The following is a 16,543-nucleotide window of genomic DNA, read 5'->3' as shown; positions in this document are numbered from 1 at the left end:
TCTTCTGGAAACATATGCCACTCCACATCACTTAATGTCCAGATAAGAAGATTCTGGAACAGAAGTTTGCAATCAAGAGCAGCATGGCCACGGAAAGACAAAGTGGTATTTAGTCACAAGGGACCAAAACTCAGCAAGGACATGGCCACAAGGGAAAGAATTCTGCTATTCAAGGACACCTGGTTGAAGATGTGTACATGGTGCTGTTGAGACTTGAGAATGTTACACACAGCAAATAATTCATTCTTGAAAAAAGCCACATGGAAATGTAGAGCTGTCAAGTCAGACATGGTGGCACATGCCTGTAATTCCACTACCAGGAAGCAGGCACAGCACCATCGTGAGGTTGAAGCTAGCCTGGGCTACATGGTACCCAGCCCCTCCTACCCCAGCAATAAAGGAGAAAATCCCCATGCAGTCCTTCACTTCTCTCTCAACTTTTCTGTAAGTTCGAATAAAGAATATTTAGGTGTTTTATTAAAATAGATGAAGGGTCATTTTCCTGTGGGGGATCAGAAGTGGGAAAAGAAATTTCCCAATGAGGAGGGCAGCAGATGAGTCTTAGAATCAAACCACGGGGTGCCTGGAGTCAGGGGCACAGCAGCACAGCTCATTGGGGTTCTGACTCAAGACTCATTTAAAGCCTCAGAGAACTGTGTTTCCAAATCATCAATATTAGTGATCAACCCGCTGAGTTTATATGCTCCCTCATCTGAGGGAGGAAGAGCACTCAATAGGAATCCTCTAATTCGCCGTGTTCACAGCGAGGGGATCTTGCTGGGCAAGTGCGTTCTCTTTTCTCTACACTTGGCCTCTTTGGAAGGCCCCTCTCTCCTCAGTGCAATTAAAAGTGGTGGCCAAAAGTCGCTAGTCTTTTAAGAGCATAATCATAACACCTTTCAGAGTGTGATTGGACGTATTCACTGGTTTTAAAAAGTTTCATGACCTGCACCTCTAAATCACATCCCTCCCCAAATTGAGGTTTAATCAATCTTCTAGCTCCACTTCCCATGAGCCATGAGGCAGTACTCCCTCATGTTCCTGTGAGATGCTTTCCCAAGGAGAAGATACATAGTCCAGGAAGCGTCCTTCTGCTCACCTCCCGGGCTTTCTCTGAGTACTGTGAGGGAGTCGTTGGCCTGTCTTGTAATGTTGTCCACACGCTCCTGAAACTGACTCGTCAAGTTTTTCAACTCATCCAGCTTCAACGTAATGCCTGTGTGAGGGAGAAAGGAAGCGCTCACGTCAGATCAGTCTGCTAGGACACCGCCTAGACACAGCTTTATCATTTGTCAGCCATCCACAGGACATAAAGCTTTGTGAAGACACCTCAACACTCAGAGTTTTCCTAGTGATTCTTAGCACAATTCATCACAGACATGTGGGGTGGGGTGGGGTAGGGGCATGGGTTTTGGAGTTTTTTATTTGATCATTTTATCTATTTTGCTATTGTCTTTATCACTATTACTTGTTCTTGAATTCCATGCCTAAATTTACAAAAGCACAGAGATGAAGAAATGTTTAAAGCGTCTTCTGCCCTGACAGGAATTCTTCTCATGCTGGAACTTGCCACCTCAAAGCTCTCAAATCCTGATGGTGGTCTGGCTTGTCAAGACCTCTGACCTGTCACTCTGGCCAATCAGTTCTTCTCTGTTCCCTCCACTGAATCTGGACTCATCCCGGCTTCCTCTAATTTACATGGTCGGACCAAAGCTTTTACAGTTTCTGTTCATAGCATGATGCCACGTTTAGCATCATTCTGAGGATATGATTAGAACACGGAACTTTAACTGGCAAGAAGGTCACAGCGTAATGACCTAGAAGGACCTTTACCTGTGCAAACTCAAGCCAATACCCGCCAGCACTTGTGAGGTAGTAAGAATTGGGAAGATCTAACACTTAGAGGACAGGGGAGGTTCTAAACTGTCTCACTCACAAGAGAAACCTACAAACAAAAACAACACCCTGGCCCAATGCTTGGTTTGGACAGCTTCGGTAAAGTCCAGCTCTTGGTTCATAGAGCTAGGAGAGGGTCCCCTGCCACCCTCACGAACTGTCTGCATTAATGTGAGAAGCATTTTATACATTAAGAAAATTCCACGCCTGCCTATTTTCTCTTATAGAACACATTCTCACCATTTTATGTTACACTTATTAAATAGCTCTTACAGTCCCAGACAAATGCTTGTTGAAACTCTTGAACGGTATAGGTGGTTATGTAAAAGGACTTGTCATTTATGATGTAATCCAGTGACATTTTGACAAGAGCCTATCATCGTTTCCAGATGAAAAAAATGCAAAGATGCCATCAGATATAACTATTTCACCAAGAAATTGGGAAGTTTGAGAGGAAAAAAGAGGATCCCTTGTCATCAGAGGTGACTCCAAACACCCCAGGAAGAATGGTAGTAATGTCAAGAGCAGCGTGCACATTTGTGTAAGCGGTACCTCCACCACAAGATTTGCTCACTTGAGATGAAATCACAGCGTTAAGGAGAGAGACACAGGAAGCTCCATATTGCTCTGAGGGAGTTTTCCCCTCACATCCTGACACAAACTGACCTTGCTGCTTCTTCCTGGTACTGACGCTTTCTTTTACAAATCTGGAAGAACGCTGAAGGACTGCTTTCCCCCGAGGAGCCAGGGATTCTGAGATCTGAAAAACAGAACAGTCCAGGCATAGGAACCTCCCAGAGAGAGCAGCCCCATTAGAAGAGCATCAACCGAGCTCCAAGTAAAGAAAGCCGACCTCAGAGCTGGAGGCAAAGGCCACTGTCTGAGAAGAGGAACACAGAGACATTTTTAAGGACATAAAGAGGGGAATCAGCTATTACACAGCTGTGAGTAAAAGATGCCAAGTACTTATTGGGACAGCATCGCCGTCTTTATCACAGGCAACTGAGATGTCCCCTTGTTTTTAATAGTAGTCGTTAATCTTCACAAAGAAGCAAAAAATGACCAAAAACATAGCATGGGGTGGTGCAGTCATTTCTAACTACCCACAAGTCTGGGTCAGGAGCTCACTCGAGTGCAAGTGAGGAATTCAAGGCCATGTTGTGCACCACAGTGAGACCCATACTCTCAAAATTATTTAAGAACCAACGGGCATATGATATGTTCAAACAAACGAAACCAACCAACCAATCAACCAAACAAATCACAAATGGATTTCACCAGGAAAGGACGTGGAGAAAACATATATTTGAGCCGCTGAGTATATGCTCAAAAACCTTCTAGAGCAGTGGCCCTCAACCTTCCTACTGCCGCAACCATTTGATACATACATGTTGGGAAGACCCCAACCATAAAATTATTTTCATTGCTACTTCACAACTGCAATTTTGCTGCTATTAATAAATGATAATGTAGGGTTGGGGATTTAGCTCAGTGGTAGAGCGCTTGCCTAGCAAGTGCAAGGCCCTGGGTTCGGTCCCCAGCTCCGGAAAAAAAAACAAAACAAAACATTAATAAATGATAATATAAGTCTCTGTGGTGTTTTGTTTTTGTCTTTGTTTTTAATGGTTTTGGGTGAAAGAGTCATTTGAACCTTGGGGTTTGCTCAAACAGGTTAAGAATTGTGTTCCAGAACCTTGTATGGCGTGCAGAAAAGGGAGACGCACAGTGAAGGCCAGATGTTTCTCACCAAGCTTGTCTTATTCGCCGTCTTGTGAGCATCTGCAGCCAGACTCTCTGCTTCCTCCGTCAGTGTTTGGATGTTGGTGTGGACATGCACTGCGCTGGTGGCGTTCAAAGACACGTTTCTAACATTTTCAAGGTCTCTATGGAATCAACATTATTTCAAGATGTAATTTAAAAAATATTAGTGGACATGCTCATATCATAGTAGATGCCTACTAACCCTGAAAGCCTTTCAGTTTCTTTCTCCTTAGAAAAGAAGGCAAGACTAGCAAGCTGTGGCTTCCCCTCTATACAGAGAAGTTATTTCTGGGAAGCTGCCTGTCAGGGCAACACTCAGAAAGGCTTTTAATTAACACTGAGACCCACGATGGCCATTTCCTATAGAGAGCCATGCCATCAATCCCCACTGCCTGTCTTCTGCTCTCTTGATCCATGTTTAAGTTCCCAGTTGGTGTTGGGGTACCCCTGAATGTGTACTGGCTGTAATCTTCCCAGTAACCCACTTGTTAATTTCCAAAAGGCTTTCTGACCACATACAGGGGTGCTAGGATGGTCCCTAAAGGCCATACCCCAATTTGGTGAGATCCACCTGCAGGAGAATCAGAAAATATTTCAGTTGAGCTTCATTCTAGCTAGCAGGCACATAGTTTATGAGTTTGCCATCCGGCAGGGGTGAGATTTCACTAGCCCTATAAGGATGATGAACCGTGACCGTTGACACGTCTTTGCCTGCTGAGAGATCATTTTCCCTCTGACTTTACTGAACTGGTCAATTCCCGCGCCAGACACCAGCAATCATTGTCTGTCGCCATCTGGGAAACCCAATAGTTTATCAATTAGAAATAACACTATTTAATGTTGACTGTCATGTTCAAATTGCTTGCACTACTCTTATACTAAATGATAAAGATTTTAGTCTAGCTGTGGATAGAGCCCGCATATCCTCTCTTTTAGGAATGAGAGGAGGGGATACAGAGGAGCCCAGACTCCACCTCCACTTTCTGTTACTGGTTGCCATGGTACTCACAGCCATTCATTCCAGTACCTACCTTCCTTGATAGTCTGCCGAGTTAATTTTTTAATCCCTTTGGTTGGATAACCTAATCATTCATGACACTTTCTCAGTGAGGAGAAGTCTCCTATTTTCAAATGTTCCTACCATGCTTGGACCTTTTGCATCCATCCTTTAAAACAAAGTTTAAAGAAACAAATCCACCAGCTAATTAACACCCCAAGATGAGCTAGGCCTGCTAGCCTAGACTTGGAGGCTGAACAAAGAGGATCACAAATTCAGAGCTAGCCTGGGCTACACAGTGAGTTTGAGGCCAGCCTAAGCAGTTTAATGAGACTTCGTCTCAAGATAAAAAGTGAGAAGAGGACTGTGGATATAGCTCAATGTTAGAGTGATGGCCTGATGTGCTTTCAGTCCTTGGTTGGTAACACACACACACACACACACACACACACACACACACACACACACATTCATACATACACATGCACATATAAACACACACACATGTACATACACATACAAACACAGGCACACACAGAGGCACATATACGTACACACATGCACACAGAGGCACACACATGTGCACACCCATGCACACACTCATACACACATGCACATATACATATACATACACACACATGCACATACATACACAGAGGCACACATGGAGGCACACATACATACACACATATGCACACATATGCACATGCACATATATATATAAATATATACACATATGCATGCACACACTTGCACATATACATACATACACATTCACACATATACACATACATGTATATACACAGAGGCACATATACATACACGCATGCATACACACATGCACACAGAGGCACACACATGCGCGCACACACAAATACACACATTCACAGACACACACACATGCACAGACACACATACACACACCAGCAGGCAACAATGATTGGACATAATATCTTTTAGCACTGGCAAACAGACTTCTAGAGGCAGAGTGTGGGCAGCCACATCCTCCATTTGAACCATGGACTTCAAGATCTGTAGAGAACACAGCATCCTTGGACAGCTCATGTGCAAAGCATTCAATTGCCATAGGTGTGAACAAGCTTTGGTGGCCTGGTGTGGTAGCATAGTATTCTGTTTGCATGTTCCCATCATGCATGCGTGCCTATGGTAAAGAAAGTTGGCAGAAACAAAGCCACACCAGTGAATATGAATCTCATTTTTACATGACAGAATAAAGGTCCACGGGGGAGAAGGCTCAGTCAGCAAAAATCATGCTTTGAAGCGTGAGTATCTTACTTCTATTCCTCAGAATCTGTGTGGGGAAAAAAAAAGTCAAGCATGGTGGCTTGTCACCCAGTGCTGTGATAGGGTGACTAACCAGCTAGCCTAGCCTACATGATGAGTTCCTAGTCAACAAGAGACTGTTTTAAAATAGGTGCACCTCACCTGAGGAACCTGAGGAGCAATATCCAAGGTTGTCCTATGGCTTTTACATGCATATTCACTTAAGTACTCATGCATCTACACATACGTGTGCACTCGGGCACAGGCACACAGGAGTGTGCATGCATGAGTGTGCACGAAAACCCAGCATAAGAGTGATTCAACACTAACCAAACTGGCCATGCTCTCCCTTATCAAGGGTCAGCAAGCGCTTCCTGGATTATGAGAACTGTGCGGTCTTACCTGTCCAATGCTTCTGCCGCACTCTGCAGCTCAGAGGCGTGCTGCTCCGCCCTGTGGACAAGGTCTCGGGCTCTTCGTTTGGACATCTGCATGACGAGGTCATCTACGTGGCTCCTGATTTTACTGGCCCACAATAGGAGTTCGTCTCGGTGATGCTCCAGCTGCTGCATGGAGAAATAAAAATGGACACCTATGTACACTTAGCTACTGGTGTGCCTGTCCCCATAGCTGAGGTGTGCGGCTGCTCTGGAAACCTCAATGGCTGTCCAAATTGTAACTTACTGTTAGGGTGTCTTGGGCAGCAGCTGCATGAGTCCTGGCAGCATCTACCCATTCTCTTCCTTGGGCAATGAGCTTTGAGGTCAGATTTTGTTCCTCTTGAACATGCAGCTTTTTCTCCTGCATCAAAAGTCACCCATTGAGGATATATCACAAAAGAAAGTCAGTGCCCGATTTGGCACCAAATGCACCTGCTGAAGCCAGTAACCGGGCTCACTTTGTCAGAAACTAAAGTTGGTGCTAGCTACAAACAGGCCCATGGAGTGAGGAGACACTGAGACTCACCCTGAAGTCTTTCAGGTTGGCCTTGACAAGGAGCAGCAGGAGGCTGCTTTCCTGGGTCTTGCTCCCAGCTTCTCTGAGGAGCTCCTCTGCAGCCTGCAGGTCAGCGATGTGGTTTGAGAGGAGGCTGCTGGCCTCCTTCAATGCCTTCAACTTTTCCTGAGGCTTCTGAAACCTTTTCTGAATCCGTGACAATAAATCTTTGGCGGCCCTGATGAATAGAGATGGTTCACATAGAACGTCAAAAACAACATCTTGAGATACTAATGTGGGATTTTTACACATTCAGTTTCTTTTTGGAATATAAATGACCTATGACGACTCACTTTTTATTTTTGAGGCAGGTCTAGGCTCACAGAGAAAAATCTCCTGCCTCAGAGTCCTTTGTTGTTAGGATAATGAATGTGAATCACAATGTTTAGCATGCATCCTGACTGCTTAAGACCAGAGGCAGTTCTTCTTCTGGTGTGCATGTGTGCATGTGTGTGCGTTTGTGTGTGTGTGTGTGTGTGTGTGTGTGTGTGTGTGTGCGCGTACGCGCGTGTGTGCAATGAGGGAAGGAACGAATGGATGACATACCAAACATGTGGTGCTGAGGACAGCCTTAGGTGCTAATCCCTACTTCGTAACCTTGTTAGAGACTGGTTCTTTCTGTTGTCCATACACCAGACAAGCTGGCCTGCAAGTTTCCAGGAATTCTCCAGCTTCTACTTCCCATCTCGCCCTAAGAGCACTGAGACCACAGACCCATGCTAATATGCCTGGCTTGTTCTTGGGAAATCAAACATAGGTCTTCAAGCTTGCGCGCCATGCTGCATAATGTTATGTCTTCCTGGCACCGGCTAGAGCCCTCTGAGAGGACAGAGTCTCAGCTGAGAAAATGCCCCCGTAAGATCTTGCTGTATGCAAGCCTGTAAGGCATTGCTTGATTGGTGGTTGATAAGGGAGGGCTCAGCCCTGGGCCAGTGGTCTTGGGTTCTTTAAGAAAGCAGGCTGAGCAATACACAGGGAGTAAGCTAGTAGTAAGCAGCACCCCTCCATGGCCGTCTCCAGGTTCCTGCCCTGTTGGAGTCCCTCCAGTGATGAACAGTGATGAGGAAGCTAAGTGAGTGAAATAAACCCTCTCCTCCCCCAGTTGCTTTTAATCATGGCGTTTCATCTCAGCAATGGTAACTAGGACCCACAGTAAGCATTTTACCCAGGAAGCCATCACCCCAGCCCTTGCCTGGGACAGCAATGGCTACAGCCGCATTGACTGTTTCCTAGGTTAGCAGGCTGTCTGGATTCACAAACTTCTCCTCACACTTTAGTTGTGAAATTAAAATAAGCCACCTCAGTGAAGATGGACCTGGAAGAACGGTGACTATGTTTTGTGTTAACCATGGCAACTGCACCCGGGCAAGAAACTGAATGAACAGGGAAACTTATTTATAGGGTGGAAAAAGTCTTTTGAGGCAGAGTAAATAGTTTTTACAAAAACTTTGAAGTCCAAATTGCTTAAAAGATACAATTGGCCCTATTAATAAACACAAGGTTTATTAATCGTCTTTTCTTATTATTCATTCATTGTTTTTGAGATAGGATCTTAATGTGTTGTCCTGGCTGGCCTGGAACTCACTTTGTAGACCAGGCTAGCCTCAAACTCAGAGATCCATTTGTCTAGCCTCAACCCCATCTGTCTCTGCCTCCCTGGTGCTGAAATTAAAAGCACATAGTACCGTCTATGTAGATTTTCTTCTATTCCTTCCTGAACGTTATCAGTGGCCTCAAACTGATCAAAATGAACTGGATCAGTGACACCATACTCAGCTTCTCGGGAAGCCATGTAGAATAGCGGTTTCCCATAGATTGCTGTTCTTTGTAATCCCATGAAATCATTAGGCAGATTCCATAGGAACAGCATGCTCAGGTCTGCCCCTCGGGCCACCCACTCCCTGGAAACTCTCCACGAACATCAGTGTACTGAAGCGGAAAGACTTGTAAAGAACTGGTCCCTTCGGTACATGCTGCCTCTCCTACACTCATCTCAGAACGTTTCCGTACTGAAGCTATCTTTTAACATCTGTGGGGACACCAGCAGGGAAAGGGGTTCATTCAGCTGCCAGGAATCATCTACAGTGTGTACAGACAAGGTCACGTGGCAAGCTGGCTTCAGAGAGGCCAGTGGGCAACATTGTAAGTGTCACCACACTTCTCCAACTGATAAGACAGTGGCCCCGCTGTGCAAGCCAGGAGATTTAGGACAAGCTCCTGGATTCCCACCAGGAGTCTGGCATTCAGGTGAGTGAGCGCTGTGGATGACCAGCCCCAAGTAAAACCTTGGATGCTGAATTTCTAGTGACTTTCCCAGGCAGAAATACTACCACCACTGCACGCTCCCTGCTGGGAAACACGAGCTAGCGAACCTCCCATGCATTCCTTCCCATCCATTCTTCAGACCCCTCCCTATCTCATTTCTCATCCCATACATCCTAAAAGAAGCCTGGCCCTAAACTCAATTACACGTAGAGGCCTGGGAGTTGCACTGAGCTGAAAGTGACAGTGGCCTGACATAGCAAGCAAATGACTGGTATAGGTGTCAAAACTCAGGCACCAACCGTGGATTTTACAATAATTATAATCTGTAATGTGATGATAAGTAATCCTAAATAATGACACTGGGAGAGAGGTTATCTGTGGAGGCTAGAAAGGTCATTATTTAAAATAAGAGTCCCCCTTTATCACAGCTTCAGTTATAGATAGAAGAAAGAAATGTAGATTGTGACTTACTGCTCTATTCTAAGCAGAAGGAGAGCTGCAGTAATACAGCAGGCTGCCCCCAGGGGACCCAGCCAATGGGGCAGTCAGGGGACAGGCTGGGCTAAGGGGGTGGTTCTGCTTTCCCTGCCTTAAGTCAAATGTGTGCCTTACTTCAAATGTGTACTCAAACATGAACTTTTCCTGCGTGGTCTAGGAGTTCTGGTCAGCACAAAGACTCTACTGTTCCCTGGGTGTCACCAACTCCTGGCACCATGTTAGATTGAGCACCTGGGGCTCGATCCTTTCTGTTGGGTGAACAAAGGGAGAAAGGTGGCATCCTGCAGGATGACTGAATCTCTAGGACTACCAGCCTGGGAATCCGCATCTTTAATAAGTTCCTTCCCAGGCACAGATTCTGTGCTGCGTGGGGAAGCAGCAAAGGCAAAGGCAACATTCTCCCTGCACAGATGGGCATGCTGGGTCCTTGTTAATTCCTAACACCCAGTTCAGTTTTCCCAGGGCCTCCCCAGGCCCACTGAACCAAGTAACTAGACCAGGAGACCTTGTTCCAAACCCCTATCTAACCACGAGCCATTCCCTTTAAGTTCTAGTTACTCAAAGCCATGGGTAAAAGAAAAAAAATGTGCTCAAGAACAAAGGGAGGGGTATGACTCTGAGGTGCGTGTTGCAGGAAAAGCATATAGTGCTTTGTTTTAGCATGCTTGTGGAATTAATCTGAAAGTGAGCATGAGACATCCCCAAAGAACAGATGTCTATGTGCAGGTGAGGGCAGGCACAAGAAAAGGCAAGGCCTGTGATTGGGCAGTGAAAAAGAAAGGCAGGCTGAGAATTTTCGAAACAGGACAGAGAGTAGGGAGAGGGGAGAAGGAAGGAAGATGGAGGAAGGGAAAGAGGACCCAGATCCGTGTGGCTTTAAATAGCCACAGGTGGCTATGAATATCTATAAGGGATGGGTGATTACAGGACAATTTGTCAGCTCTTATCAATATCAGTTGGCTCCGAATCTATCGTGTGGACATTTGGTGGGGTGAGAATTTACTGACATAAATCTGATTGATAAATTACAAGAGTTTTGATTTTTCTGTGTTACTGGAAGTTGCGACTATAACCGCAGGGGGCAGATGGCTGGGAATGTGGGCAGAGTCCAAAGCAAGAGAGGCACTCAGGAGATAGGCAGTCTCTGCATGGGGTAGCCATGGAGGCAAGGAGCCCACTGGGGCCAGAGAGTAGCCAGCCCTAGCATCGTGCATCTTTTTTTTTATTATTATTTAATGCAACACAGATGATTTGATTAAATGATCCAGTTCCTACTGTCTCCTCTGGTAAGATAATACCCTGAAATACAGCAACAGGGACACAATCTGTTTGTAGGAACACAGACTGAAGTCCCGGCTTTCAGGAGGTTGAGGTGGGAAAATTCTAAGGTTTAGGCCAGCAGTGATACACAATGAGACCCTGTCTCAAAGGAGAAGGGAAAAGGAGAAAGAAGGATATTGAGAAGAAGGAGGGGAGGAGAAGAAAATGGAGGAGGGGAGGGAGAAGGAAGGAAGAAGCAGTAGGAAGGGGAGGAGGGATAGGAGGAAGAGGAAGAAACCGTGCACTATAAATATTTAATATTAAAGCGCATAGCAATATGGAAAAATGAGAAAAACAGCTTGCCTGAGACATGGATCACAGGCAAGTTCACAGTAACAAAATTTACAAACGCTTCGAATGTTACCAGGAAGAGCAGAGCTTTAGTGAGACTTGGGTAAGCAATTAAAACACTCCCGAGCCTGCCTGACAGAAAGACGATGTTGGCCAATAACTGTATGAGAGAAAAGCTAAGTAAGAAAGGGCCAGGAAGGAAGTCAAAAGCTCCCTAGTCCGTGTACAACCATTCTCCAGGGTCATGCATGAGGGTTTATGACGGCTTGTATGACCAATTCAGTGACTGTGACAGTGCCCGTCTGTCCCAGAGCCTATGGTCTGGTTTTATTCCCTTTTAACAGATTACCTAGTAATTGATCTACAGTAGCAGTTCACCGGGCTCCTTAGTTTGTGGTAGGGAAAATTAATCTAAAGTCAAGACAGCAAGGGGCCCATTGCACAGGACCAGAATGGATTGTACTGATTTCACTTTTCTACATTTGGAGGGGTACTAACCCCTCCTTTCCCGGGCAGTGGCCCTTCTCTAGAAATATTAATTCTCAGACATCACTTTCAACACCATTTTCCCTCCCTAGCATTCAGATGCCTAGTTCTCACTGATGGTGTTTGGATAACGCTCGGGACTTACTTGAGCTCAAGGGTGGCATTCTGCCGCATCTCTGTGAAATTCCTTTTCTTTATAAGTGCCAGCAAAGACGAAATGTTCTGGTGCAGGCTCTGAAGGGCAGAAACGGGCGGCTGGAAATCTTCACCTGTGGTCTGATTCAATGTTGCCACCTTCTCCGTGATTTCTACAGAGAAGATTCATTAGGGAGTAAGTCTCTTCTAGGTAGAAAGCCGTGAATGGAAGTGTGTAGAATGTTCTTTGGTGAGGACAACACTGAACATCTAGGCTGGGTTAGACCTCTAAGCACCCTGTGCACCCGAGTGCTCTCTGAAATCACTTCCACACTCAGAAACCCACGAGGGCTGGCTCTGTGTTCACTACCATGTTGCCCAGTGCCTGGGCAGACACTGACTTTGCAACAGTATCTTCTAGATAACTAAGCAGTGTCTACCTGACACCACTCTTTCACTGAGCAATTCTTGTTCTGACCCTTCTCTTACTCATTCCCTTTAAATATCATCGGTACCATGTTCTGTGCCTTCTAAGCCTCCCATCACAGTTCTGAATGATTAGCACAGATAGTTTCTAATAGTCAAGAAACCAACAACAGCGTGTTAAATGGGACTGTGGAGTGGCAGAGGTACTCTGAAAGGGTGGTTGGTTGGCACCAAACAGAAGCCCCAATCCTGTCAGCTTTCTTATGCGTAAGTTGCATGGATGGTGTGGCAGGGCCGGAGATGTAGACCCAAGAGTCAGGCATAATAATATAGAATATAAAACGGGAAACACTGTGAGAGCCTGTGACCTGGATATTTCCATGGGATGTTCCAGTCCCTTAGCCCTAGGAAGCCCAGTCCCACACTGTTCGCATACATCACATGGTGACCGTGACTCTTACTGTCTGTAAGTCCCCAGTGGAGGGTCTGCCCACACTACCTTTGATGTTTCTGTGAAGCTGCTCGAGGAACGTGGCCAGGGCCTGACTCCTATTGGAGGTTCTTTCCATTGCTGTGTTCACCTGCTGATGGCTTCTCAACACTCTGGCGAGCTGAGCAGACAGAAAGGACTCGGATGAGTTACCTGAGTACCATTCACGTTTCTGAACCCTAGCGGTTGCCTCTTTTAAGCAACAAACTAAAATGGTATGCTATCACAAACCAAGGCTAATACTTCTGGGCTCCAATTTGACTAGGTGGGTATTAGACTCACTTTAGACACATTCAGCGTGGGGAAAAGATGGTTTGTTTTTACAAACTGTCTAAATGACTGGCAGGGCAGGATGTGTCCTGTGTTCATACTGCAGTGTGGTTCTCAACCTCCCTGATGCTACGACCCTTTAAAATACATTTTCTCATGTTGGGGTGATGCCTCAGGCATAAAGTTCCTTTAGTCGCTACTTCCTAACTGTGATCTTGCTGCTCTTACAAACTGTAATGAAGAGATCTGTGCTTTCTGATGGTCTTAGGTGACCCCCGTGAAAGGGTAGTTGGACCCCCTAAATGGGGTCATTCGCATTAGCATCTGATTATAGACTGTCCCGTGTCATTGAATGACAAGACAAATGCTCCTTAGGAGATACACGGCCTGCTTTGCCTGGGAAGACGAATGAAGCGGGCTGGTATTCAGCAAAGGGATGGAGCTCCTCACAAACTCCATGATAGACTAGATTTAGGAAAAGGAGTCTAGCTCAGCTTCCACAAAGCACCGCTCAGGTTAGGAAAAGGCAAGTGCAAAGCAGACCACCCTGTTTTTCCTCAGCATGCGTGGCGACAGTGACCAATCAGGAGCCTTTGCCCACCACAGCCCAGGAGCTCATGGGGTTAGAACTGCCTGACAGTATGACAGGTGTCCGGTGTCCATCTCATCAGAACCTTGTGAACCTGCCAGGTAGGACCCAGGAGCTCCCAGGGGCTGTGCTGGCAGGCTGCCATGAGCCGGACCTTTTTGTAGAGAACGTACCTCCTTTTGCAGATTTTCTGTCTGTTCTTCGATACCTCCAAGCTGGATTTCTGCCTGCACCTTCTTGGCGTTTTCCTCTAGCAAATACCCCTAGGAAAAACAAAAGATGGACATTACATTGCTTAAAGCGATTATACTGCTTACTGTTTCACATTTAAAGTGTCCCATTCTTAAGAGAGTCATGGGCTAATTGCTTTTCAGTACACACAAAGACATCCTAATTGCTTTTAACAGTTACTTAAAAGAAAGGGGCTCCTGTTCAGTCACCATTAACCTTCAATTACAGCAATGTCCCTCCATGCTGCCCCCTTTGGAGACATTCCCACAGGGACATAAATTCAAGCTCTGGTCTCTTGAGCAAAATCTTAGATAGGTGGCATTTGTAGAACAATTGTGGCTTCATTTGACTATCAAAGTTATAAAATATTAATGATAATTGTCAAAACATAAAAGAGTGCTTACTAGGCTAAAATTAAAATGTATCCAATAAGGAGAAGCCTTTACAATGGTTTATAATTAAGTGCTTAATCCATTCCAACATTCTAATCTCCTTTCACAATGCTATAGCGTGGTTACATTGCTAATTAGGAAGGGTGTGGGTACGTTGCCCAATTTCACTGCTGGTAAAAATCAGAACCAATTCTGTTCACATTCCCGCCCTCCAAAGAGTGTTGAATGTGAGCTTAAAGCATTGTAAGGGGATGAATGGGTAGATAACATCAAGACAAACCAGTCAAGCTTAGTTAAAATCTGAACCAACTATTTAGTAGCTTGATAAATTCAAAACACAATTATATCCTTGTGACCTAACTGGCAGAACACATCACTTATTGATTGGCTGTATGTTGCTTGGACTAGGAATTGAAATATCTCTTCCTTCCTGCCTTTTGTGGAATTTTCTAAACGAATGTAGACTCTCCATCCTTCAGAAGCACATTTTGATATGTAACAAAAAGTAATATAATATTTCCTAGAGCTTATCAGCTCCTCCCAGACCCATGTGTGAGTGAGAGTTTGTGAGTGGGAGGGAAGTGTTGTGTGTGATTGTATGCAAGCATGTGTGAGTATGTGTGAGCACATGTAAGTTTGCGTGAGTGTATGAGTGTGTGTGCATGTGTGCACGTGTGAGTGTGTGAATGCATGCAGGAGTGAGTGCACATGTGTGAGTGTGTGTCTGAGTTACATGTGTGCGTGTGAGTGCGTGAATGCCTGTACAAATGTGTATGTGAATGTGTGAGCGCACGTGAGTGCGTATGGGAGCGTGTGTGAGTGTGTATCTGAGGGCAGGTGTGAATGTGAGTGTGTGAGTGCCTGTGTAAGTGTGTGTGAATGTGTGAGTGCATGTGTGTGTATGTGAGTGTGTGGGAGTGTGTATCTGAGAGTATGTGTGCATATGAGTGTGTGAGTGCCTGTATAAATGTGAGTGTATATCTGAGTGCGTGTGTACATGTGAATGTGTGAGTGCTGTCTAAGGGTGTGTGTGGATGTGTGAGTGCATATGTGAGTGTGTATAGGAATATGTGAGTGAGTGTATGTATGATGTATGTATGAGTGTATGTGTGCATGTGAGTGTGTGCGTGTGTGTGTGTGTGCGCGCGCGTGTGAACACACACTAAGGGGAAGGCTTCAGTCTATAAACTATCACTTAGTAATGGCCATCCCTCTTACTGCATGACACAGTGAATAGATTATTTTAAATTACAGTGTGGAGATAAAAGTATAATTTAGCAATGTTTCCAATTAGAAGTAGCATTCCAGAGGAGGGCTCTATCTGAGTCAATTTCTTAACTTTCCTGACTTTTTTGACCAGATCTCTTGATAAAATATAAACCAAGGATCGACCCTTGGAGATTTTAGTAGTCAGCCGAGGAGGAAGACTATTTTCTGTGTCCTGGAACTCTAATTAAAATTAACAACATGTAACATAATAAAGTGGCTCATCTTTGGCATAAACCAACACCAAAGAAAATATGGTCCAGGGTGATTTCTAGGATTTATACTTGAGATAGCTTCTTCAAATACCCAGGGGCCTGGCAAGGGCTCAGGGGTGAGGGGTGCTGCCTAATTCCAGAAGGTAGAACAAAATCCGTGCGTAGAATGCCCAAGGAAGTTTGTGAGAAGCAGCTCCCAGAGACTCCAGTGAGGTGTGGATGAGGTCACTGCCACTGGTGTCATGGGGGACTGAAAGGTTGGGGTGACGACGCCCCCACTCCTCCCTTAGTGACAGATGTTCCTATCTACCATCTCCATACCCCTGGCACCAACCTGGAAATATTTAGTTGTATTTTCCAGATTTTCCAGAGTTCCGTACGGAGCAAGGGAAACACCCGCGAGGTTCAAAGACAGGACAGCATCACCAATAGAATCCAGGTCGTTCAGCAAAGCACCCACACATTCATCATCACAAGCTTGAAGAGAACAAGGGGAGAAAACAACATTTGGGTGCAATGCACACCTGTAATCGCAGTCAGTACTTGGGAAACTGAGGCAGAACTGTGATGTTCGAAGCTGGCCTGGGCTATATTCTAAAAAGCCTACCACAATCAAAGGTGTCTTGGCTGATCTACACACAACTTAAGGTTCCATTCAGCAGGTTTAATGGCAACATGCATTCAGGAAATGCAGTAAAATATAAAGTATATAGTGAGTGAGCTTTGTGGGATCCC

The 16,543-nt window shown here is 45.3% G+C and overlaps 1 protein-coding gene across 2 annotated transcripts in view; it reads right to left on the bottom strand.

Annotated features, from left to right (window-relative positions):
- Lama1 (laminin subunit alpha 1) overlaps window positions 1-16,543 on the bottom strand; it is a 124,073-nt gene that overhangs the window by 26,429 nt on the left and 81,101 nt on the right. The window contains exons 33-42 of one of the 2 annotated variants that reach the window (NM_001108237.3): window positions 16,143-16,285; window positions 13,878-13,967; window positions 12,855-12,966; window positions 11,940-12,102; window positions 6,905-7,112; window positions 6,623-6,739; window positions 6,341-6,504; window positions 3,644-3,779; window positions 2,563-2,656; window positions 1,100-1,216 (exon numbers count right to left, since the gene is read on the bottom strand). In NM_001108237.3, the coding sequence (NP_001101707.2) occupies window positions 1,100-1,216; window positions 2,563-2,656; window positions 3,644-3,779; window positions 6,341-6,504; window positions 6,623-6,739; window positions 6,905-7,112; window positions 11,940-12,102; window positions 12,855-12,966; window positions 13,878-13,967; window positions 16,143-16,285 (1,344 nt within the window). Of the gene's footprint in view, window positions 1-1,099; window positions 1,217-2,562; window positions 2,657-3,643; window positions 3,780-6,340; window positions 6,505-6,622; window positions 6,740-6,904; window positions 7,113-11,939; window positions 12,103-12,854; window positions 12,967-13,877; window positions 13,968-16,142; window positions 16,286-16,543 lie in introns of those variants that run through there. The other variant, XM_039083800.2, reaches the window with a different exon arrangement.

Source organism: Rattus norvegicus, chromosome 9 (assembly GCF_036323735.1).
Source record: "Rattus norvegicus strain BN/NHsdMcwi chromosome 9, GRCr8, whole genome shotgun sequence".
NCBI lineage: Eukaryota > Metazoa > Chordata > Mammalia > Rodentia > Muridae > Rattus > Rattus norvegicus.
This window is presented reverse-complemented; position numbering and strand designations above follow the sequence as displayed.